The sequence below is a fragment of the Felis catus genome, chromosome D2 (genome assembly GCF_018350175.1).
Source record: "Felis catus isolate Fca126 chromosome D2, F.catus_Fca126_mat1.0, whole genome shotgun sequence".
Lineage (NCBI taxonomy): Eukaryota > Metazoa > Chordata > Mammalia > Carnivora > Felidae > Felis > Felis catus.
The window spans coordinates 46,604,947-46,629,122 of NC_058378.1; the positions used below are offsets into that span (position 1 = coordinate 46,604,947).

A 24,176-nucleotide genomic window follows, 5' to 3' on the forward strand; every position below is an offset into this window, starting at 1 on the left:
CCCGACAGAGAGGGGGACAGAAGCGGTGCTCCCTTGTATCCTATGGGAGCTTTCCTGCTGGCAGCCCCTCCGTGAAGCCACCTGGTGCCTGGAAAGCTGAGCAGGAGGGAGAGGCACAGAGCAGACAAACGGAGCAGACACAAAACGGAGTAGGACAAATTCCTTCTTCTCTCTTCCAAATCTGGTTTGAGGCTGCTAGCTGGTCAAAGACACCTAAAGGCGCCAGCTCTGTGGTCTGGGTGCCAGGCCAGTCTCCCTCTGTTTCTGCATGGCTTAAGGAAACGCTTTCCAAACAGAGAGAAGGAAAGTGGAGGAGGGCATCAGGGAGCACTGAGATTTGGGAAAGTGCTCGGATGAAGCTGGAGAACACTTCTGTTCATAAAAGGTCTTCATTTTGTTTCTCTTGCATGTTCTGATGCTTAGACAGTTTCTAGGTCTTGGAGTTCCCCCACCTCCGTCGGCTGCAACGAAAATCCTCCATTCATCTTGTGTCCACAGAGGGGACTCTGGAGGCTCAGGTGAGGATGGAGGAAAGAACAGGAACAGGTTAATGGGAATTAAAAAGAATATGCATTCCTTAGAAGGGAGCCTTCACAACAGGTGGGAAGCAGACAGATTTAAAAAATGGTATTGCCCGCTGCTCAGTGGAGCAAATGAGGAAAAGCAGGATTGGTGGTCCCTGGAGAAAGGCCAGATCTGGAAGGAAAAGGATGATCTCAATCCTCATATAAGACAGGTGATGCTGAGCGTGCCCTTGGCCCCTTTGGTCCCAGATCATGGAAAGAGCGATAGGGTTTCCTTCATGATACAGTGCATGCTAGAATACCCAGAGCTGCACCTGGATGGAGGTGCCAGTGATGGTTTTTTGCACAGCTCACAGCTCAGGGGACAGTTGGGTGGTCAAGAGGCCAAAGCATTGGGTGGGTCCCCTAGTATCAGTCCTGGTACCTGGGAGGCTGCTGACTCCAGGGACCGGCTTAAAGAATAGAAAGCTATGGGCAGGTTGAGTGTGGATCACATAATTGAAGAACATGGATGGAGATTCAGCTGATCCTGGCAATCAGGGGAGGGGAGCAGAGCTTTCAAAGAGACAGGCTGCTGTGAGCGGGGAGTTCAGGGAGCCAGGACAAAGTGTCAGTGAGTGACGGCCAGTGGGGCAAGCCAATGATGGCAACAGAAAATGGTGCGCTGGAAAGCTGGGGGTTTGTGGGGAATGATGGGATTAAGGGAAAAGAAGTTTCGAGGAGGGACATAGTGTTGCTGCAGTTCAGGGTTACTAAGTCAGTAGAGAGCTGCTTCACAGGGGTCAGGAAGTGCTGTGACACTGTGGAGCCCTCCTTCAGGGCTGTGGCAGAAGCATCGAGGCTGTTGTCAGAAGAGCAGATATGCTTGAACAGGGACATGTCTCTTCTCTTGCATGTTGCCTTAGGGTCCCAGGCTGCAGAAGCAGGGACTGCTGAGGGTCCCGTAGGAGCTGCCCCGGGGGCTGACCCTTGCTCAGCAGTCACACAGGCCCTCAGATCCTCGAGGACGTCCCAGGGCTCAACCACTGCCCTTCAGACTTCACTCAGCCTCATCTCCATGACCTCCCCGCGCAACCTGCAGCCTCAGAAGGCGGCCCTGGCTCCATCATTTGTGGAATTTGACATGTCTGTGGAAGGCTATGGGTACAACACGTTTCCTTATGCTTGGAATGCACTTTTTTAATTTCCCAGGGCCCTTGTAACAGCATCAGCTGCTTTCTGTCCTCATGGTGTAAGAGAGAGTGAGGTCCCTGCAGAGGGACAGAGGGGATATGTCATGGCCAGAAGTTGGTTTGTGGTTCAATGATCTGAGATACTTTTCTGTTTCCAGCTGTTTGTTTATTCCGACTGTGTCTACAGTTATGGGAACCAGCACAGAGTATCTGGTCTCTGGAGGGATCGGGACAGGTAGGTGTTTCTCAGGGGGTTTAGCTTGCTGAGCCGTCCTCACCCTACCCCAGAATAAGTGCTTAGGGAGCCTTGATTTCAGATTCCGCTTGGCATTTCAAGAAAGTGTGAGTCTTTGTTGTTTCTGTATATCTGTAGAGGAGTCATCCTTCCGGTTTGTCATGCCTGTTTTAGGGCGGGAGGATCCTGTTTATTATGTGTCCCAAGGGCCCGTCCGATGCCTCTGCATAGAGTAGGGACTCAGTGAACACTGATAGGCTCATTCGGTGATTTGATGTCCGAGTCTGCGTTGGATTCATTTTGTCAGTGATTGACAAAAGTCGAAACAAACACCTTACCCCGCCTTAGGACTCTTTCTAGAGAAGAATATAAGTTCTATGTGGATGGCCATCTGATTGACCTGGGCCCTAGCAGGCTTTGTGCACTGCTGTGCTCGGCTAAAAACTGCCTGGGAAGGACAGGGCAAGAACCCGGTGCCGCCGGAGCTAAGCACCCTCAGTTAGAAGAACCTGGGTTTCTCTGGAACGGTGGGCGCTGAGGAGCCATTGCATTCACAGCGCAACATGGGGCACCAAGTCTGATTCTGCTTATTCATGGAGGACAGTGGGCCTGCTCTGCACTGTAACCCTGTTACAGGGCAGGAGGGCGTGGGTTTGCCTACAGTGGAGGCTTCCCCATACAAGGTTCAGCTGAGTAAGGCTGGTGTCCCCTGCCTCTCACAGCACACTGCCCAGCTTTAGATCAGCTGACCAGTGGGCCAATGATGACCGATCTCAGGGTTATGCACCCCTTCCCTTGGCAAGGTGGCATGGAATAATAGGTGGGACAGAATTGGAGAGAGGCTTTGGGGATCTACACTCAAGTCCTGGTGGGAATATGCGAGTATGAAAAAGAGGACAAGCTTCTGCGGCATGGGGTCGACATAAAGTGGGCATGAGTCAGGTGAGGCACAGAGCTGGACACAGTAGGGCCACCTCTGGGCAGATTCAGAGCCACAGTGAGTCTAGACAAGATTCCAAGGCAGAGAAGTTCTAAGGGCATGCTTGTTCTGACTCCAGGTGCTGCCAGATCGTTCCCTCCACTTGGTGGCCTGACCTTCTCCTGCTGGTTCCTGATCAGCAGGCACAGCACAGTCACTGAGGGCCACCCTCTGCGCTTCCTAACCTTGGTGCGTCACCTGACCAGGACTGAGCAACCCTTCATCTGCTTCTCTGTCAGCCTGTGCCCGGACGACCTCTCCTTAGTTGTGTCTACAGAAGAGAAAGAATTTCAGTCCCTGGGTAAGGCGTTGGGAGCTGTTTTCACCTATACTTGGGGAGAATGAGGCTAATTCAGCAGCTTTTGGCACAAGAGCCCAGGAACCCAACCCTCCTTTGGTGGCTGGTGGCTGGTCCAGGCTCTGCCATTTAGAGCTCAGCCTGGCTGTCTAAGCTCATCCCTCTGTGATGGCCAGAAATGGCCTGTTCTTCTTATGTTCCCCAAGAGTGTCACTGTTTCATAGGGAGACACCCCAGGGGTGCCTTGGCATCATGGGCACAGAGCACAACTGCTTACTCCCCCCTCCTTCTTAGGACTGTAGGGCAAGTGTGCATGGCTACAGAGGCGGTCCAGTGCGGGGTAGACCGCAAAATCTGACTCCTGGACTTGAATACTACTTGCTCCATGACCCTGGGCAACTTACCTAACCCATCTGTGCCTCAGGCTGGTGAATGAGAGTCGTGATAGCACCTGCCTCCAAGGGTTGTTGTGAAAAACAAAACAAAACAATAACCCCAAAAAACCTGAAGTGACATTTCTAACAGTTCTTAAACCCATGTCTGGCACAAGGCAAGACCTCAAGCAACGGTGGCTGCTGTCATCATTATTTTATGAGGGGGTCGAGGCCTCCGCACGAGGCCCTGTTCTCCTGGGTTGCTGCAGCATGGCGCCACATGCCGGGTGTGGTGTTTGTGGTCTCTTGCAGACATCATGGAACCCGAGGATGATCCTGAGCCTTCTGCTGGATGCCAGCTTCGGGTCAGGTGTGGCCAGCTGCTGGCTTGTGGTCAGTGGCACCACCTGGCTGTGGTTGTCACCAAGGAAATGAAAAGGAATTGTACCGTTTCCACCTATCTGGATGGACAGATCGTTGGCTCAGCCAAGGTGAGCTAGTTGCCCCGAGCTCCACTTGCCCCACAATGCTTTCCTGGCTGCACCACTCTGGAGCGGCCTCAGGTCAGTTGGTCCTTTTCATTTGGCGAGGGGAGGGGGCGGGGTCAGTATCTAATGAAACTCCCCTTTGGCGTCCAGTACACTTGGCTGAACTCATGCATAAGAAAAACCCAAAGAAACAATAAAACAAAAACCCTTCAGAAAATGGAGTGAAAGCTACACAACCAGATCAGAAGGTGAAACGTGGACATCAGAGTAGTCATAAGAGAATATAAATTCCCAGAGTGAATGAGGCTTTTCACAGTTTAAGTTATGGATTCCCTAGGAAAGTCTGCGTGGGGGTATCAGGTTCTACTTTTCCAAGAAGCTTGGTGGTGAATCTAACACAACTGTCCTTCCACCATACTTGGGAGTCAGGCGCTAGAGCTTGAAAGACACCAATACCTCTTGCCAGATTTACAGCAAGGATGATGAGGAAGAGATGATTCCCTGCACAAAGAAGGCAATGGAATGTGAACACATAGCTGGAGGAAGTATCTCGTCACTGCCAGTTAGAGTCACCTGAAGTCCTGAGGCATAAGGCAGAGGAAGCTGGGAGAGGAGGGACATGGCAGGAGTGCTCCAGGACCCACTGTCGGAGATCCCCAAAGAAGTCAGAGAGAGAAGCGCCCAGAAGACAACAAAAGGCAAATGCAGCCAGAGTGGCACCCAGGTTCCAGAGAGAGCATCTCAACCTAGGCTGCATTCTTGAATCACCTGGAAAGTATTTTTAAAGTTCTGTTGTGCAGGTTGCTCCTAAGATGAATCATAACAGAATCTCTGGGTGCGGGGTAATTTGGTGATGTTTTCAGAGCCTCTCAGATGATTCTAACATTTAGCCAGAATGGATGACCTTAGATGAATAGGTTTCTCATTTCGATAGTTTGGCATTTGAGGCTCGATAATTCTTTGTTGTAGGGACCCATTCTATGTATAGTATGATACTTACCAGCATCTGTGGCCTCCCTAGATGCCATCGCATCCCTCTCTCCCCAGTTGTGGCCGCCAAAACTGTCTCCAGACATTTCCAAATGCCCCCAAATCACCCCATGTTGAGAATCATTAAGGTAGAACAACCTAAATTCAATACAACACCTAAAGATGAATTCGATGCTGTCATCAGGTACAATTGTCTTATCAAATAAAGGCAGTGGTAACCAGAAGGATTCAGCAGGAACTTAACAAAAATAGGTTTTTCAAAACAAGAAGCTAACTCTTTTCTCCAATCGTTGACAATACCGGCCTTTCTTTCTTTCCTTCCTTCCTTCCTTCCTCCCCTTCCTTCCTCCCTCACTCCATTCCTCCCTCCCTGCCTCCCTCCCTCCTTTCTTTCCTTCTTTCCTTCATTCTTTCCCTTATTAAATCTTTTTGAGCACGTATTCTATGTTAGGAACTGTTTTAGATGCCAGGAATTGTCCATGACCACCAATCAGTACCTTCGGGAGTGTGCATATAGTACAAAACAGAAGTTAGATTTATTAAGCTTGATGTAGCAAGACACTCTACTCCCTGGGGTAACAGGGACTTGGAAGGAACATATATGATTTGCGCTTATTTAAGGTGATTTTGGGGAGGGTTCAAAGAAGTGGAGGTTGGTCTGTTCTCAACCGGGTGCCGTCAGAAAGACGGAGTTTGATGTCCGTGCATGTTCAGAACTTGTATCCAGGAAGTAGGAATAATGGAGCAGGTTAGAGTTGTTCTTGGAGAGAAAGCTAACTCATGTTAGCCAGGATGGGAAGGGTGGTTACTTTTGTGGTTGCACAGTGTCTTTGTTATTATCTGTTTAGGCATGATTATAGAGGAGGCTTCCCCCCGCCCCAACCTTTTTTTTTTTTTTTTTTGCAAAACATGTTGGTATTCTGCCTTGTTTTACAGAATAGGTTGGTATTCTGTGAAATAGTTCATGTACTTTGAGGCTAAAGGCAAGTCCTAGTGGTGTTTGCTCGCACCTAGCACAGGGGCAGGCACATGGTAAGCCTGCAATAAATACTTGATGAATTGCATTGCATTTAAGGCCACAAGGAGGAACACGGACTGGATTGATAGTGTAGTTGAGTGACCTGGTACATGGATGAACATCTGGCCTCAAGGGACCACCTAAACCGAAGCCAGTCAGGAGGGAGGTTGGCAGTAGTGTGATGTCATGGGGATATGCCAAAAATACGTGGAGAATGACCAAGGGTTGAGTCAGACAGAGTTGACTTTCCAAGATGATCTCAACAAGTTGGTTCAGGATCAGCAAATGAAATTTAACTGGGGTACACATGAAGGCCTGTGTTTAGATGCAGACATATGCTGGATAAGAATAAGATGGGAGAGCTTAGTTTGGGGATGACCCAGCTTAAGGATTGTTCTCTAATGTTAGAGATTTTCTATTAATTTCTAAGTTCAGCTAAGTTAAGTTTGGAAATGTGGGGAGTATTTCAATAGCCTGAACGAGCAAAATGACGTGGGAGCAATTTAAGACATTTTATGTTTATAAATCAATCCGAATGGTGCTGTGAGTAAATGCGCTATGATTTTGGCAAAAATGCAAGCTGGATTGCAGGAGGGGGGCAGAGCTTCAGGTGGGAGAGACAGAAGTTCCTATCTGAAAGGAGGGAAGAGAGGACAGCACAGTGGACTTCACTTTAGGCAAGGCTGGTGGCTGAAAACCTGGTTTGTTTTTGTTTGAAAATCTCATTTAATTGATAGGGAGTAAAAGAATATTTCTGAAATTGTGTGACCTTTCCTTTGAAAAATATGTATTTACATACATATGCATAGATGTGGTGACTTTATAGTCATTATAAAAAAATAATATAAACACATTTTGAAATAACTAAAAAATAGAGCAAAGATGAAATATTGCCTGCATTCCTTCTATCTTACCATAGTTTGTAATTTCTTTCAGTTTTTTCCCTTTAAAAAAGTAGTTGCAACTTTATTGTGTGGAAACTTTTGTATATTACTTAGCTAGTTTTAACTATTAGTTAAGTCTACCAACATAAGCTTTCAAATTATCATTGTAGGAGTTCCTGGGGGCTTGGCCGGTTAAGCAGCTAACTTTGACTCAGGTCATGATCTCACTGTTTGTGAGTTTGAGCCCCGTGTCAGTCGGGCTCTGTGCTGACAGCTCAAAGCCTGGAGGCTGCTTTAGATCTCTGTCTCCCTCTCTCTCTGCCCCTTCGAACTCGCGTTCCGTCTCTTTCTCTCTCAAAAATAAATACTAAAAGACGAAAAAAAATTAGAAAATGAGAAATTATCATTTTAAAATTTGTGATACTCTTAACTATTTTTCTTTTCTTTTATTGAAATTTTTATTGAGATAATTGTAGACTAAAATGTTGTTGTAAGACATAATAGCAAGAAATCCTGTGCACTTTTACCTAGTTTTCCCCTAATGGTGGCATTTACAAAACCCTAGAACAATTTCATAACCCAATTTTGCTATTGATACAATCTGCTACTTTATTCAAATTTCCCAGTTTTATTTATACTTGTATATATGCGTATGTGTTCCACACAGTTTTATCACATGTGTAGGTTTTTGCATCCATGACTCGTGCCAAGATTCAGAATGTTTACATCACCACAATGCTCCCTTGTGTTGCCCATTTATAAAAATTATAGCCACTCCCATTCACCCACACCTCTCTCCCCTATCCCTGTCCCTGACCTTGGAAAACAATAATCTAAAATGTTGTCATTTCAAGGATATTATTTTTATGAAACTGTACAGTGTATGATCTTTCAAGGTTGGATTTTTCAATCCACATAATTCTCTGGAAATTCATCCAGATTGTTGCTGTGCACCAATAATTAATTCCTTTTTATTGCTGAGTAGTTTTTCATGACCTGGCTATATAACCATTCACTGATTGAAGGACATCCGGGCCGTTTCCAGTTTGGGGATATTACAAATAATGATGCTATGAACATTTTTTCCTTTTTTTGTTTTTTATCTTTGTTTGTTTGTTTGTTTTGCTATGAAGATTTGTATACAGGTTCTTGTGTGAACTTAAGTCCATATTTCTCTGGGATAAATGCCTAAGAGTTCAGTTGCTGGGTCATAGGTAATTGTGTGTTTACTTTTTATAAGAAATGGCCAAATGATTTTCCCAGAGTGACTGTACCATTTTACATTTCCCACCAGCAATGGATTAACAATCTGGTTTCTCTGTATTTGCAGTGGTCACTGGTTTTCAGATTAGCCGCTCTGATAGGTGCATAGTGATGTTGTGTTTTTAATTTGCACTCCTTTCATGGCTAATGAGATTAAAAATCTTCTCAAGCACTTATTTGCCATTTATGTAACCTCTTAAGTGATGTCTGCCCATGTTCTGTGTCCATTTTCTAATTGGATTGTTTTTTTCCTCTGGGGTTTTAGAGGTTTTTGATATATTCTAGATACTAGTCCTTCGATGTATGATTTGCAAAGAATTTCTCTTAGTCTGTAGCTTGTCTTCCATCTTCTTTCCCATAGGAGTTTGCAGAACAAAAGTTTTTATTTTGATGAAGGATTCATCAAATTTTCCTCTTATGACTGCAAAGTTTAGGTTGAAGTTCACTTCTTTGCCTATGGATGCCCAGTTATTCCAGCACCATTGGTTGAAGAGGCTGTCCTTCTTCCATTAAATTGCTTTTGAAACTTCATCAAAAATCAGTTGGGCACATTTGTCTGGGTGTATTTCCAGATTCTATATTCTGTTCTACTGATCTATGTGACTAGAACTCTACCGATACCACACTATCTTAATTATTATAGCTATGTAATAAGCTAGCCTGTGTAATAATATTGGTTAGAGTGGTGTCTCCCACTTAATTTTTCTCTTTCAAAAAAGATGATCAAAAACATTGTTAATTTTTGAAAAAGAAGAATTAAGCTATTTGTTTAAGCTATTCAGATACAAATTTTAGAATTAACTTGTCTGTGTCTACAAAAAACCTTCTGCCATTTTGATGGGAACTGAATTATATCTATAGATCATTTTGGGGAGAAATGATATCTTCCCTGTGTTGAGTTTTGCTATCCAGAAACATGGTATGTCTCTCCATTTACATAGGTCTTCTTTGATTTCTTTCATCATCCTTTTTGAATTTTTAGTATGTAGAATCCATACATGTTTTCTTAAATATTTCATTTTCTTTTGCGCAGTTGTAAATGATAGTGTTTTTAATTTTAGTCTCTTCATGTTCATTGTTGGCCTGTAGAATGTGATTGACTTTTGTGTGTTTATCATCTATCCTGTGACCTTGCTGAACTCACTTACTAGTTCTAGGCATTTTTTTTTTTTTTGTAGATTCTTTGGAATTTTCCACATGGACATGTCATCTGCAAATAGAGATAATTTTATTTCTTCCTTTCCAATTGGATATGTCTATAATTGTTTTAGTACATAAAACTTAATGAATGTGCCAATACTGGACATTTGGGTTCTTAGTGGAATGACTGGAACAAAAAAGATAAACATTTTAGTGTCTCTTAATATTCCTTATCAAATTTGTCTCCAAAAGCACAGTGTCAGTTTTTTACTCCCACCAGCATTTTGTAAGCTGTTTTCCTGCACTGTGTCTCCGCTTTGAGAGTGAGATTTTTAATGCTTGTAGATATAATAAGCTTTTACTTTGAGAGAAGAAGGTATATCATTTTATCTCCATAGGTGTTTATTTGATTAATTCTGAGGTTAAATCTCTCCCTTTCTCCCTTTTAATTTTAACAGATGTTGTACATCCAGGCCTTGCCAGGGCCTTTCCTTTCAATGGATCCATCTTCATTTGTGGATGTTTATGGATATATCTCTACCCCTCGAGTTTGGAAACAAAAGTCATCATTAATATGGCGTCTTGGCCCTACATACCTCTTTGAAGAAGCCATCTCAGTGGACACTCTGGAAGTTATTAACAAACTTGGCCCAAGATACTGTGGTAACTTCCAAGCTGTGCATGCCCAAGGTATGGAGTGTTTTGATTTATAATGATCTTGCTGATATTATTTTATTAAATGGACATCCAGTTATTTATAGCATATTTATAAAAAATAAACTCAGTGTAGGTCAGTCATTAGGGAAGACCTCTGTAATTGAATCATTATAAATTTACAACCCAACAGAAAATGTCACAGAAAAGGAAATGACAATATCCTTTGGATTTCAACTCTGAAGCACATAATGGAGGAGAATAGGTAGGCAATACCATCAGCAAAGAAAGAGAGGAGAGAATGAGATAAATAAGTTGCATTCCTTTTAATGAAGAAGCTTTTTAACTAAAGCATACTGTGGTCTTCAATTATTAAACAGGCAGACAAACACATCCACATTTTCATTATTGATTGCTGGCTGTTCAAGCAGGGAGTACTGCTCTCTGTGCTCTGTTAAGTCAAGGGGGTCAGCTCCCATCTGGGAAGAATGATGAATGAATTTATGTACAGAAGCCTTGTGCATTGTGAAGGGCGATTGAACACTGTTGAGTGTTTCTGTCTCCAGGACCCATGTCTTCTTCAAGCTTCCATTTCCTATGGCAAATGGTACTGGCCAGAGCCATGCAATGAGGTCAAGTCTAGAGCCAAAATTTTGCTGACTCGTTATTCAGACCATGCAGCTCTAGGACCATGTGTGGTTCTCCTTGACCCAGGGACCAAGGTGCTCATTCCAAGTGGAATGTTCGCCATGGCATGTAGCTCATCAAAAATTTTAGGGCTTTCAGCCCAGCAGATTTCTTTTTCTTTTCTTTTTAAATATTTATTTATTTATATTGAGAGAGAGAGAGAGAGAGAGAGAGAGAGAGAAAGAGAGAGCAAGTGGGGGAAAGGGAAAAGGGAAAGAGAGATTCCCAAGCGGGCTCTGCAGAGCCTGATGCAGGGCTCCATCCCATGAACCGTGAGATCATGACCTGAGCCAAAAACCAAGAGCTGGGTACTTAACCGACTGAGCCACTTTGGCGTCCCCATTTTTTTTTTTTTTGTAAGTCAGCTTTCTTATCACTTAGCATTTTGGTTTTGGGGAGTGAGGTTATAGCATATCCTTGGTAGATGTCTCAAGCTCAAGGTGATTTCACACCTTGAATGCCTCTATTTTATAGTAGGGTTAATCTTATGAGTTTTATCCACAGTTTTCTGTAAGTGTCAGAGAAGCACAGGTAGGGACCAACATGTGATATAAACATACAACATGCAAACATACAACGTAACAACATAAAATAGTCCCTCAATGATGACTTCACCATATAGCCGTAGATATTTATTTTCCTGAGGTTGTACTTTCTTTTCTGTAAAGTGAGAGTAGAGATGATCAAAGATGTGTTGTTTTAGGAGAGGACCTTGATACAGAAGCGACGCCCCTGGTTGCAGAGGAAAGGGTTTCCTTTGGCCTTCACGTAGCCAGCTCCTCCATCACCAGTGTTACGGACATCAGAAACACTTACAATGAGGTGGACAGCCGCCTGATTGCCAAGGAGGTACGACTTCTGCCTTCACCTGTTGCCCCCTTTTGGAATCCTGATCTCCTGGTTTGCTTTAGTTTTCAGCGCTTAAGTGAACACTGATTTGTGTTGGCGCATGTGTAGACAGATACGCACAGGCACGCTTCCCATTTGGTTTGTTAAAATATCGTATGCCTCTCCACCCATTAGCATCCCCCGAGACTAAACCTTTCGTTTATAATTGCTCAGAGAGGAAAGTAGGCAGTCTTTATTCTTCACTATAGAGCAGGAACAAGTGGAATTTGAAAAACCTTTGTGACACTGAAAACACGATTGAGCTTCCCTTTTCTGGATGCAACTGACCACGCTCCCCAACCCCCAACACTGCAAAATATTCTGTGAGTTGCCATGTGTATTTTAAACAGCAAACTTGCAAAACAGCAAGCCGACATGTTTGTAGATGAAGATGCCATTAGATGAACTATTTCCTAATGCCTGCACGGAGCGCTCTTTTGCTCAATGCTGAGAAATTTGAGCTGATTTGTTGACATTCTCTCCACCCTCACAGAAAGAAGGCCATGTCCCTTTACTGAAAGGAGAGATCACAGCTGTTGAGCACACAGCTGTGCCTTCCCCACACAGTACCCCAGATTCCTATCCGCCTGGCCCTCTGAGACTAGTGAAGCCAGGGCGGGCCGAGACTGGACAATGTGGACTGGGAAGGAGGCAGCCTGGCCTTCGTGGCACTGTTCCACCTCCACATGTCCCTGGGCCCACCTTGCCCTCATGAGCTCTTTACTGTGACATGTGGGACATCGTTGGCACAACAGCATAGCCAAAGCTACTCCCGCATGATTAAGGCACAACTGGGAGGCAGGACACGGGAACCTGAAGTTCGGCTTCAGTCTCCCTGACGTTGGTTCATTTATTATTTATTCACCGACCTTCACTTACTGAGTGCCAACTCTGGACCAGGTCTCGGGTGCCTCCCCTCCAGGACCTCAAGAACAAAACCTCTTCCATTTCAGGAAAGTTTCTTGGGACTAATTGTTGCCAATTTCTCTAGATGAACATTTCATCCCGTGACAATGCCATGCCTGTGTTCTTGCTAAGAAATTGTGCTGGGCACCTGTCAGGTTCTCTTCGAACCGTTGGAGCTGTGGCTGTGGGCCAATTAGGTAGGTCAGGCCTTGAGCTTTTACTACTATTTGGGAAGATGGGTGTGTGGCTGTCATTGCTCGTGCAGCCTAGAAGTCTGAGTGGCCATCCAGGGAGGGTGAGAGTTGGAGAGTCAGCCCTGTCAGAGAGCTGGCCTTCCACATCACATAGAAGCCAGTTCACCTTGCTGTATCTGGCAGGTGTTAATGAACTCAGCTACTAACCAGGCTGATATCTATGCACAACAGAACCTATCTAGTGGGCACAGTGGGGTCTTTTGACAGAAGTAATGGTTGTGGTTGTTTGGGTAAAAACAACAGTCAGTTACTACTGGTTGCCAGGAGCAAAGCAGGAGGTTAACGAAGGTCCAATCTCGCAGGATCTAGAGAGCAGACAAAAGCCACAGGTTATCAGAGCAACCAGTGGATTGAGGCTCAGAGGGCATGTGACTCATCCAGCACGCTGGACTGAGACAGAGGCAGTGATCTGAAATCCCATGTGATGTTTCAGCCTTCTGGTGACCCAGGAAGAACTTAGTGCAGGATCTCTCAGTGAGCTAAGACTGACAAACGTCCCATCCTTCCTCCCAGCCTGTCCCGTGTGCACGAGCCCTTCTGCTGTGAAGGGACACTGGCAGCTCTTGCCCTTGCAGGCTTCCAGGGGACTTGCCATAACCCCGAAGCTGCGATCTATTGATGGAATGCCTCTTTGTCCCACACAGGTGTAAGGGTGTTTCACTCCATCCCAGCAGCCAGCAGTCTGGACTTCATTGGTGGGCCCGCCATCCTCCTGGGCCTCATTTCCTTAGCAACGGACGACCACACCATGTATGCGGCCGTGAAAGTCCTGCACTCTGTCCTGACCAGCAATGTCATGTGTGACCGTCTGATGCAGCACATCTCTGGGTACCAGGTAATCCAACCTCCCATGTGGGCTGTCATTCCCAGGGAGCAGGGAAGAGCTTCACTGGCCTTAGTGGACCTTTCCTCCACGGCAACTTCTAGAGAAAGGAAGCCAAGAGGGAAGGGTCTTGAGACTAGTGTCACCACAGCAGAAGGCCAAACAATGGCCAGGCAGAGAAGGGCTCTGATCAGAATAGGGATGTTCGTCTGTATACCTGTACCTTGCACTGAATTCAAGAATCACTTGTGGTCCACTCACTTTGCACCTAACACAATGGCTAGGAGCCCAGGTGGAGGAACCAGGTGCTGGGTTTGAATCTTACCTCTTACTCAAACTTGCTATTTAACCTTGGATGAGTTACTTACTCTCTCTGCCTCAGTTTCCTTACTTGTATGATATAGAGAGATTGTAGTGAAGGACGAGGTGATTTAATTCAAGCAGGCTCCGGACTGACAGCAGCAAGCTCGACGTGGGGCTTGACACACAAACCTTGAGATCATGACCTAAGCTGAAGCTGGATGCTCAACTGACTGAGCCACCCAGATGCCCGGGTCTGCAGGCTCTTTTATAAGGGCACCAGTCCCATTCACAAAGGTTCTATCCTCATGACTAAATCACCTCTCATGGGCTCTACCTCTCCTAATCCATCATATTGGGGATTAGGTTTCAACACATGAACGTTTTCTTTTTTGGGGGGGGAACAAAAACATTCACTCTGTAGCACTGTCTAAGAAGGTGGACAAAAAAAGCATATTATTGTGAGACAAAAATTCCCAAAGACTTTATCTGAGTAAAGAACCCACCAGATTCACAGGTTTATTGTACCTTTACAAATGAAGACAGAAGAGGGAAATTTAAAACGCTTCTCATGTTTTACAAAAGAAATATTGCAAATATTTATGTCTTCGGGGCATATCAGAAAGAAGGGCTGGACAGTGGTAGGGCAGGTGGGAAATGACAGGTTTGAGTAAAGCAACAAGATTACTGTTATTATTTGCCTTCTCTGACTACTCTTTATAAAGAGAATCTCCCTCCATCCTATCCCATCTCTTTCCAGACACCTTTTCTTGCTTTCTGTTTTTTCATAACCTGCATGGCCAGTTGGTAGGATCTCTATATACTTGTCATGTTTGTGGTCTGTTTTGTCCCCCTAGGCCCCTAGGGAGATGTCCCATGAGAGCAGGACGGGTCTGCTTGTCTACCTTAAGAGCACGTGGTACACAGCAGTTACTCAACAAGGTTTTATGGAATGACTCAGTGAATGCAAACAAGGGTCTTCAATTAAATGGCCTGCTTAAGAGTAAATTTAATTACTTTTAGACTTTTACTTTATTCATTTGCTGGTTTTCTGATTGGACCTAAGAGCACGAGAGCATGAACCTCTCTATATGTTATTTCTATCCAAACTTGTGTATCATCCTCTTCTCAAATGAGGTGGCATCCAGGCAAGTTTTATAAGATGGATTTTCATAGCATGGTAAAGAAGGACAGTGTTCCAGACTAACATTAAGAATACTTAAGGGCTCCTGGGGCTCCTGGGTGGCTTAGTCGGTTGAGCGACCGACTTCAGCTCAAGTCATGATCTCACGGTTTGTGGGTTCGAGCCCCACGCTGGGCTCTGTGCTGACAGCTCGGAGCCTGGAGCCTGCTTCGGATTCTGTGTCTCCCTCTCTCTCTGCCCCTCCCTGACTCATGCTCTGTCTCTCTCTGTCTCAGAAATAAATAAACATTAAAAAAAATAAAAAAAAAAACACTTAAGGGATCCTGTTCAGTGTCCTCCATGTGGAGGGGAGGAAGGACAATGATGGGTCTGTGCACAATAACCTGGATGGAGAGACAGACAATGACCAGAACTCTGCTACTCCAAGGGGCGTGGATTTTATCTTGGAAGGGATGAGCAATCATAAGAAGGCTTGGAACAGGGAAATGGAAGGATTCATGCTTTAGAATGACCTTTGAAACCACAAAGGAAGATGGGCCAGAAGGGTGAGATTTGAACAGGGGACTGAGAGAGAGTCCAGCATGCTATGAGACTACATTTCTGGCCTGGAAAGATTTGGGATCTTTGTGGGAAGGGTGGGCAGATAGCACTGGAAAGCAGTCAGTTCTGTGTGTCCAGAGTGCTGAAGACAGGAAGGAAAGAAGATATTTGGGACATGCTAAATCTGAAATGTCTGTGCGACATCAAAGGTCAAATGTCACGTGGGACAGATAACTCTGGAGCTTAGAGGGGCAAGCTGGGCTGCAGGTATAAATGTGAGAGTCATCAATACCATCATGATGATATTTCAGACAAAGGCATTCAAGAAATGGCCAAAGAGAAGGAGTAGGAAGAGAAGAGAGGAGAGCTGAGGAGGAAGCAATAAGGATCTAGCCACGTGCAGGCTGAAAATATGATCAAAACCCAACAAAGGAGATTGAGAAGCAGAGGGGAGAGAAACTGAAGAAAGTTTTGTTGAAGAATCTGAAAGAAGGCAGTATTTCAAGAAGGCAGGTGGGGTCAAACAATACTAAATGCTGATAAATAACAAAGCAAATGAGGACAGAGATGTGCCTGTTGGATTTGGCTCCTGGAAGTCACTGGTGACCTTTCCAAGATGATTGGATAGGTACAAGCAGTAGCCATTTGAAGAGGGTTGAAGACAGAGGGTGAAGTGAGGACATGGGGCCAGAGTGTGCCTATTAATGCCTTCTGGAAGTTTACCTACAAAGAGGAGTAGAGAAATGGAGTCCAAACTAGAAGGATTAGGAGTCAAGAGAGGGTTCTTTTTAAGATGAGAAATACTACAGAATTTTTGTCGGTGGGAGGAAGTGACAGAAGAGAAAAGGAAAGAGATGGATGAAGCTAGAAGAACTATCCCATGGAGCCATGTTCTTGAGGAGGTGAGGGGTGGGTTCCAGAAGCTCTGCGGATGGAGACCCTGCTTATGACCAGAAAGATGCAACACAGGCCCCTTTAGATCTGGTGTGGGCAGACGAGAGCGTTCATGTCTGATGGGTTCTGTCTTCTCAACAGACAAGGTTGGGGAAAGAGGAGAAGAGTTGAAATTCTCATCTTTGGCATGAAGAACACCAGCTTCCTAGAAAAACAGAGTTGGCCACCAGGCTAAATGAGGGCTACTTTGGCATTTGACGCTGTGACTGCAAGCGAAACCAGTCAGCATGCATGTGTGATTTTTCTCAATCTTCCGCCATCCTAATTATGTCTTGGTGGGGGAGTGGGGAGTGGTCAGATTTCAGATATATCCAAGAAGTGGCTGGAGCAATCTGGAAAGATATTGAGTATTCACTGATCACAGCTGCCTTTAGCAGCTGGACTACTATAACAGAATATCACAGACTGGGTGGCTTATAAACAACAGAAAGTTATTTCTCACAGTTCTGGAGGCTGGGGAAATCCAAGATCAGGGTTCCAGCATCGTCCGGTTGGGTGAAGGCCCTCCTCTGGATTGCAGATAGCCAACTTCTCATTGATCCTCACATGGGAAAGATCGGAGAGAGGAGGCAAGCTCTCTTGTGACTCTTCGAAGGGCACTAATCCCACCATGAGGCTCCACCTTCATGACCCCCTCTAATCCTAATTACCTCCCGTAGGACCCACCTCCAGATCACATTTCACTGTGGGAAAGTGTTTCAACACATGAATTTGGGGAGGACACAAATGTACAGTTTAGAACAGCAAGCATGACTTCCTTTAGAGACGATGTCTGGCAGGACAGGGCTGGGCAGTGTCAGATCCAGGCTTAGGAACTGAGCTGTGGATGAGATGGATGAGAACCCAGATGCCAGGAGATGGTAGGCAGCCTGACTTTTGTGTGACTGAGGTCAACAGAGACACGAGTCTACGTAAGATCTATCTCATTAGTCTCTGAGGTGGGTATGGGCCACAGGGACCCCATCACCTCTGTCCTCGTACGGAAGTTGGCATGTGGCTGATTCCCTGGGCCTGGCACAGTAAGTAGAAAGGTCCATCGGGTGGCTGCAGCCTGAAGTGATGGTGCAGCTGAGCTCATGGGGAGGCGTGGCTTCCTGGTGACACGCCAACGTTTGTGGGATGGCTACGAATGCACGATCCAGTAAAGGAAAATGAAAAAGAACACTCAGAAATGTAGGAGGAAACCAAGAGAGAGTAGCATTCTGCGAACACGGGAGGAGATTTTCGGGAAGAAGCAGGGGGTCCCTAGTGAGAGGTCAAGTCACACGAGTACAGGAAAGTGGACACCGGTGGGGAAGCCACCACAAATTTGGTGTGTGTTTTTCTTCTGGGATCGTGGGGACGAGGGAGGTGGCACCAGAGAGCAGAGGGCTTTCGGCCTGGGTTGACCACACGTGCTGGTGGGAATAAGCAGGGACGGAGAAAGAGTTCTAGTGATGCACTCACGAGGAAACCGCTTTGTGTTTTCACTTGTTCAGATAATGGCTTTCCTCCTGAGGAAAAAGACCTCTCTCCTAAACCAGCGAAGTTTTCAGCTCATCCTCTCCATTGCCGGCACTGCAGAACTGGGCTTCGGCTCCTCTCTTGTCACCAATGTTGGTGTCTTTCAACACATCCTCTGCAATTTTGAGGTAAACTGGAGACTGGTCATTAGCCCTGAAGGAGTGGGTGTGTGTGATGGGAAAGAAAGTCTGGTGCTTCCTCTAAACTCAGCAGCTCAGCTTCCTCAATAGTCAGGAGGGTCCTGAGAAGGAAAACCTTAACGGCTTTGGAGCCCAGAGGCCCTTTTTATAATTAAATCCTACCACCCATGGGCTGTGCGGCCTTGGGCAAGTCCCTTGATTTCTCTGAGTTCTAGTCTTCTAGTGTGTGAAATGGAGACCGTCATCTCTCCCTCACAGGCTGGTGCGGGGGTCAAACCAGATAGTATCTGGGTAAGGGCCTTAAAACCGTAGGTTTAAAAAATATATACCCCTAGTTCCGTTGAATGGTGCTTTGCTGTTGACAAATGTTCCTTGCAAGGGCTGACTGAGAGACCCTGAGGGTAGGCCTGAGGCTAACAGAGGAGGACTGCACAGAACTTTGGGTGGATTGCTCCATTCACAAGACTATTTATTAAGTGCCCACTGGGGTCAGGCATTAGCCATGTCCTGGAGACATGGTGATAACCAGGATCCAGCCTCTTCACACAGCCACCTGGGCCCAGGACATAACCAAGTTGACACTACGCTGTGCTAGGTGCCATGGAGAGACAGGCACAGGGCATTTGGGGAGTGGGGTGAGAGCACAGCCAATTCAGATTTCCCGTTCAGGGACTCTGGGGCTGAGTCTGGCAGAGTGCATTCAGTGGGGAATGTTCCAGGTGGAGTGGGCACTATTTGCACACAGGAGGGATGAGAAACAACCACGGGGATTTGAAAGCAAGTGGCTTGGAGGGTCCCTGGAGGGCTGTTTGTTGCAAGGAGAGGTGAGGCTGGAGGAGGAGACAAGACAGGCTGTAGATGCTAGGCTGTAGGACATGCGCTTTAGCCAATCCGTGCTGGAGTCTGTGGAAGTATTTTACAAATGGATATTTTTAAGCTAAAAAAAATGATATGCTTATTGTAGAATACTTAAAATTACAGAGAAGTAGGGCAGGGGAGGAAGCTCCCGTTTCTGAGACCCAGATGGCCTTTGCCAACTTTTAAGGCATTGCTTTTTTGTACTTCCTATGCACAATATACATGTATTTTCATATCATAGTCACGATCATAGTGTAGATATTATTTTAAGTCCCGCCTTTCCTCACATAATATGGACATTAAAAGCATTTATTATGGACTCTCCCCCCCCCCTTTTTTTTGTTTTGGTTAAAACACTTTTAGTGAAAAGGGAAAGACACTGATGTCCCGCGTGTCTGCTCTTCACATTTTACAATATTAGGACGCTCTGGAGCCTACAGCCTTGGAGGAGACACCATCATTCAAGTCTAGCACAGTCCTCACTCTCCTCCTCAGAACTCCTGTTCCAAATGATCCTGTGTTAAGAGTAAATATTACAGCTCATTACAAGACGCAGAGACAGGGACAACACCACCTATAGCTCACCTCCCAAAGTCTGGGACTCTAAGAACCAGACAGTGGCAAAGACATAAGCCCTGGGCCACGGACAGGCAAATGGGGAGGAAATAGGTCTTGGGAAAGGAAGATGAGGAACATACGAGGAGCCAGGGAATAAAATTAGAGGCACACTAGTGCTAGGAAGTCCCCTACGACCTGTGCTGCATTGCTGCACACCCAGTCACTGAAAGTCCAAAAGAATATTTGTGAGACCCATCCAGTCAAGAACTCGAGGTCCACTCCCTCACGTCATGCCCCTTTCATAGTCTCATAGGCTCCCAGCAAGCCCTATGCTTTAGCAACACTTTTCAACTCTCCATCATTACTCCTTCAATGACCCTCACCAATAATGCTTGTTAAAGATGTGAACTTCACATTTAAAAACATCTATTTTGTACTTTTGCAAGTATTGTTCTGAATCAGAATAGTATCTGTCTTATAGGAAATTCCTGGTTTCTTCACTATCCCCCTATTGTCAAAGTCTTAGATTATTCTGCTATGTTATTCGTATATGAATAAATGTCACTGTAGATGGCACTTTTGTGCACACAGTTCCCTTGGTTTAAAAACTATTTCCTTTGAGTAAATGATCAAAGTTGAATTATTAGGCTTTATAAGCAATTTTCAGACTATTGATATGTTTTGCTAAATTGCTGATATCCAAGGAGGTTAACTAAAATGCCACACGACAGTTTTATTTTAAGCCTATTACTCTGGTGGCAGGAGCCCCAGGCAGGGAGAGTGGGTCATGAGATTGCTACAGAAATCCAGGTGAAAAATTTTGAAACCTAAATTTTGGCAAAGGCAGTGGGATAAGGAGGAGGATTAATGAAGCTCCTCATTCATATTAGAAGTGGTATAGAGCTGAATGGAAGGAATACTGTGTATAACACAGTATAAAAAAGTACTGTGCATTGTGGGGGGCTGGTGAAAGCTGGATTTGGAGAAAAAATTATAAGCGTCAATGTATATATTGGAAAAAAGAACACTTGAAAGTAATGAACAGAACTTTTAGATCAAGAAGATAGGATGACCAAACAAAAAGAAAAACACAAAAACCCTAAAAAAACAAACAAACAAAAAAACAAACAAAAACAAAATTCAGAGGAAGAAGGAAGGAAAAAAATTAAGTAGGAAAGAAACAAACATAGAAATGTCAGCAAGGCCAATAACTGGTTCTCATAACACAGACAAACTTGTTGAGATTGGCCAAGGTGGGGGAGGGGGGGGGAATGAGAGGCACAACGAAGTAATATTAGGAAGGAAAGGAAGAATAACCACGGAGGAATGTGCAATTAGAAAGGTAGCAAAAATAGGATTAGCAACTTTGTGCCAATAAATGTGAACACTTAGCTCATTTGAACAATCTCCAAAGAAAATTTGTTTTCAAAATTCACTCGAAAAGAGGTAAAAACTCAAATGGTCCCATAACCATCAAATAACAGAATCACGCGTTTAAAATCTTACAAGCCAACAACATCCACAAGGCAAGTCCAGGCTCAGGGTTTCTATAGGGAAGTTCTACCTGTCAGCAAACAGGCCATTCCAACCTTATAAACTCTTCCAAGAAACTGGAAAGGGAGCACTCCCAGCTTATTTTATGAGCTAATCTTGAATGCAGAACCGAAAAAAGACAGTATGGGAAATGAAAAAGTCCAGGCCAATCTTATTCATAAATATAGCTAAAAAAAATCCTAAATAAAATATTAGCTAATTGAATTGGGCCCTGGTTCTGCTTCTGAAGATGGATGAAAGGGTTGTAGAGGAAGCCAGCCAGACATGGAATATAGGCTCCCTGTGCACAAAAGGAAAGGAGATATGCACAAATGACCTCACTATACTGATAAACAAGACAGCATGCCTTGGCTGCACATCTGTACCTTCTAGAGTGCTGTGGCTGTGCTCTGGCAGCTTGGCTCCAAAGCATCTCAGTCAGCAGCCCCGTCCAGAAATTTCCAATGGAGGAACCCACCACCCCCCACTGTCTGCTCCTGGAATGACCTTGAGGTCCATCCCACCCCTCCCTGAATAAACTCTTAGATAAGCTGGTGCTTTTAAAGCTGGAGTTAAGAACACAAGCAACCCATAACAACTAGAAGCTAAAATAAATAAATAAATAAATAAATAAATAAATAAATAAATAAATAAGAAACGAAGTAACATTTTAAGATTAGGAGGGAATTTCAAAAAGAAGAGGTCTTTCACAAATGTCTGCCTACATCAAGTAAAGTAAGAGTGAGGATGCGTAAGTCGTAGATTTTGTAATTTGTAAGATTGTGTAAAATTTGGAAGTCACTTGGAGGTCACCTGGGGGTCACTGACAGGCCTGGTGAAAGGTAAATTGTAGGGTCAGAAGCGAGGTGGGGAGAGCCCCGTAGAAGTCAAGATAGAAGAAAAGGAGAAGAGAGTAGAAGGAAGTTTCAAGACTTAAGGGACTTGAGTCTGGTTGTAGGCTGAGGAGGAGGAAGCTGTGGAAAAGGATGGTTAAAAATACCAGTGAGAGTGTCGCTATTGATGGGACAAGTGCTTTAAAGGAGAGGGAAGGTTTAGAGACAAGAGAGTGGGTTACAAGAGAAAGTGTGGGATCCATGCATAATGATTGAGGCAGCTAGTTGAGAGGGAGGAGCGAGACAGGAAGTCGAGAAGCAGTGGAGGGACAGGAGGTTGAGGTTTTGGGTTCCTTGAAAAAAGGGACAGGCCAGCTCATTCTGAGAGTGAGATGGTCCCAGGGGTTGGGGAGAGGGCAGAATTTGACATGGTCTCCATCTGATGTTCAAAGAAATCTAATCCAGACATCTCAGTGCTGTCCTTAGTACAGGGGTTATGTGACACAGGATAACAACCAAAAGGTTCAATTATCCATGTTTCCCAAAATTCAGGTAGTTGGTATTATGTAATTTCTAAAGAGCTAGGCAGCCTCCAATGGCAGCTTCTTACTGTCAGTGCTCTGGAACAGAAACAGGGATATGCTTCTGTGGGAAAGGTAAGGACTCAGGAACACACAAGATTGTTAGGTTCAGTCTTTGACTTTCTCAGTTCTCCCGGCTCCCGGCACTGACGCTGGCATAGCATTTGTTCAGTGACTGCCTTCATGAGTGACTATTCCACGTGTTTAGGCTCTTGGACTCCTCCAGACTTGCACGTTGGGGTGCCATGCCTGCCTACCGCCACCCCTACCGGGGCCACATCAGCCCACATCAGCTCTCCAAAATGGCAGCTGCCCTCCTCTGTGTGTTCCGGGTAGTGACTGTGAAACAGGGGCTGGAAATCTGTTAGTGTTTCTGGCTTAAGAGCAATCCACTTATTTTACCTTGATTTACTTTGCATTCACTGTTTTAAAAAATTTAATGGGTCCTTATTAAGTGCCCATTATGTGGCATGTGTGGTCCTGGGCCCTGGGGACTGGAGAGGGGTGGTCTCTGCCTCCATGGGCCCCCTCATAAACTTGGGTCCTCTGAGGCTCTTTTGCTTTCACTCTTAAGTAAGAGGATGGAGCCATGGCCACCTGCTTGATTCAAGTGAGGTCGATTATTGACCCTAGGGGTCACTGTCTGCAGGAGATGCCTGGGGGGAGCACAGGGGAGAGACAAGAGAATGGGCTCCATGGTCAGACAGACCAGGCTTTGAAGCCAGCCTCTGCCAATTAGAAACCGTGGGGCGCCAGGCAAGTTACTTAGTCTCTCTGAGTCTTCACTCTTCTTAGCTACTAAATGCAGATAATGATATCGTTTTAGGACTTACAGGGCACTTCTTGCCTCTAGAACATGGCCTCATTTAGAAGCGTGAGCTTTCTTTGCTGCTCTATGATTGCACTCTTGCAATCCCGTGTCGGAACCTTTTTAATTCTGGGCCTTAGGAAATGTCAGTGTTTAGAAGTAAGAAATAGTCAAGCTCTCTGAAAGGAAATAGGCATGAGACATGAAGGCGTGCCATCAACTGTGCCCCAGAAGGATGGTTAGCCGCTGTATTTTGTTTACTGTGAATGATAACGACCTGAGTGATAAAGTTCACTCTCAGAATCACAGTGCATCTCCCCTCTGTGCACAGCTCGCAGAGCAGCTGTATAAGGGAAGGTGTGGGCGGTGCTGCAGGATTTATGGAGGAAAGAAGTGAAGAAACTGATGCATGCACAAGTTGGGTGTGTGGTCGCGGGAGCATAAACCCAGACAGCCAAGACTCAGCTTCTAACTCCAGTCCTACCACTTGCCAGTGGTGAGTGGGGCCTGTCACTCAACTGGTCTGTCTCAGCCTCTATTTTCTCATCTCTAACTTGGGAAGACTGGTATTTGCCTTGTAGGCTCCAGCGAGGATGAACTGCGTTTGGGGTACGGCTACACGGGCAGCAGGGCTGAGGGCCAGACGGAGGTGAGGGCGAGTGTCCTTGGTTCAAATCTAGACTCACACGGAAGCACTGGGCAGCAGCAAAGATGGGGAGGAGAGGAATGGCGTCTGAGCTTCCCCCCGGGGCAGGCACCCTCTAAGTTCTAGGTGTCGGGAGAGCGGGTCAGATTCTTGAGCAGCTAAATTGTGTTAGTGAATTTCAAGCCTAAGGAGCTTGCCTAA

At 45.3% G+C, this 24,176-nt stretch overlaps 1 protein-coding gene across 17 annotated transcripts in view; it reads left to right on the forward strand.

Annotated features, from left to right (window-relative positions):
• The window catches only part of WDFY4 (WDFY family member 4), a 292,757-nt gene that overhangs the window by 95,309 nt on the left and 173,272 nt on the right, over positions 1 to 24,176 (forward strand). For 15 of the 17 annotated variants that reach the window (XM_045040305.1, XM_045040302.1, XM_045040303.1 and 12 more), the window contains 10 exons: positions 424 to 518; positions 1,430 to 1,667; positions 1,855 to 1,931; positions 2,990 to 3,211; positions 3,895 to 4,073; positions 9,824 to 10,055; positions 11,410 to 11,555; positions 12,586 to 12,697; positions 13,399 to 13,589; positions 17,994 to 18,146. In XM_045040305.1, coding sequence (XP_044896240.1) covers positions 424 to 518; positions 1,430 to 1,667; positions 1,855 to 1,931; positions 2,990 to 3,211; positions 3,895 to 4,073; positions 9,824 to 10,055; positions 11,410 to 11,555; positions 12,586 to 12,697; positions 13,399 to 13,589; positions 17,994 to 18,146 — 1,645 coding nt within the window. Of the gene's footprint in view, positions 1 to 423; positions 519 to 1,429; positions 1,668 to 1,854; positions 1,932 to 2,989; positions 3,212 to 3,894; positions 4,074 to 4,536; positions 5,882 to 9,823; positions 10,056 to 11,409; positions 11,556 to 12,585; positions 12,698 to 13,398; positions 13,590 to 13,631; positions 15,103 to 17,993; positions 18,147 to 24,176 lie in introns of those variants that run through there. The other 2 variants (XM_045040306.1, XM_045040307.1) reach the window with 2 other exon arrangements.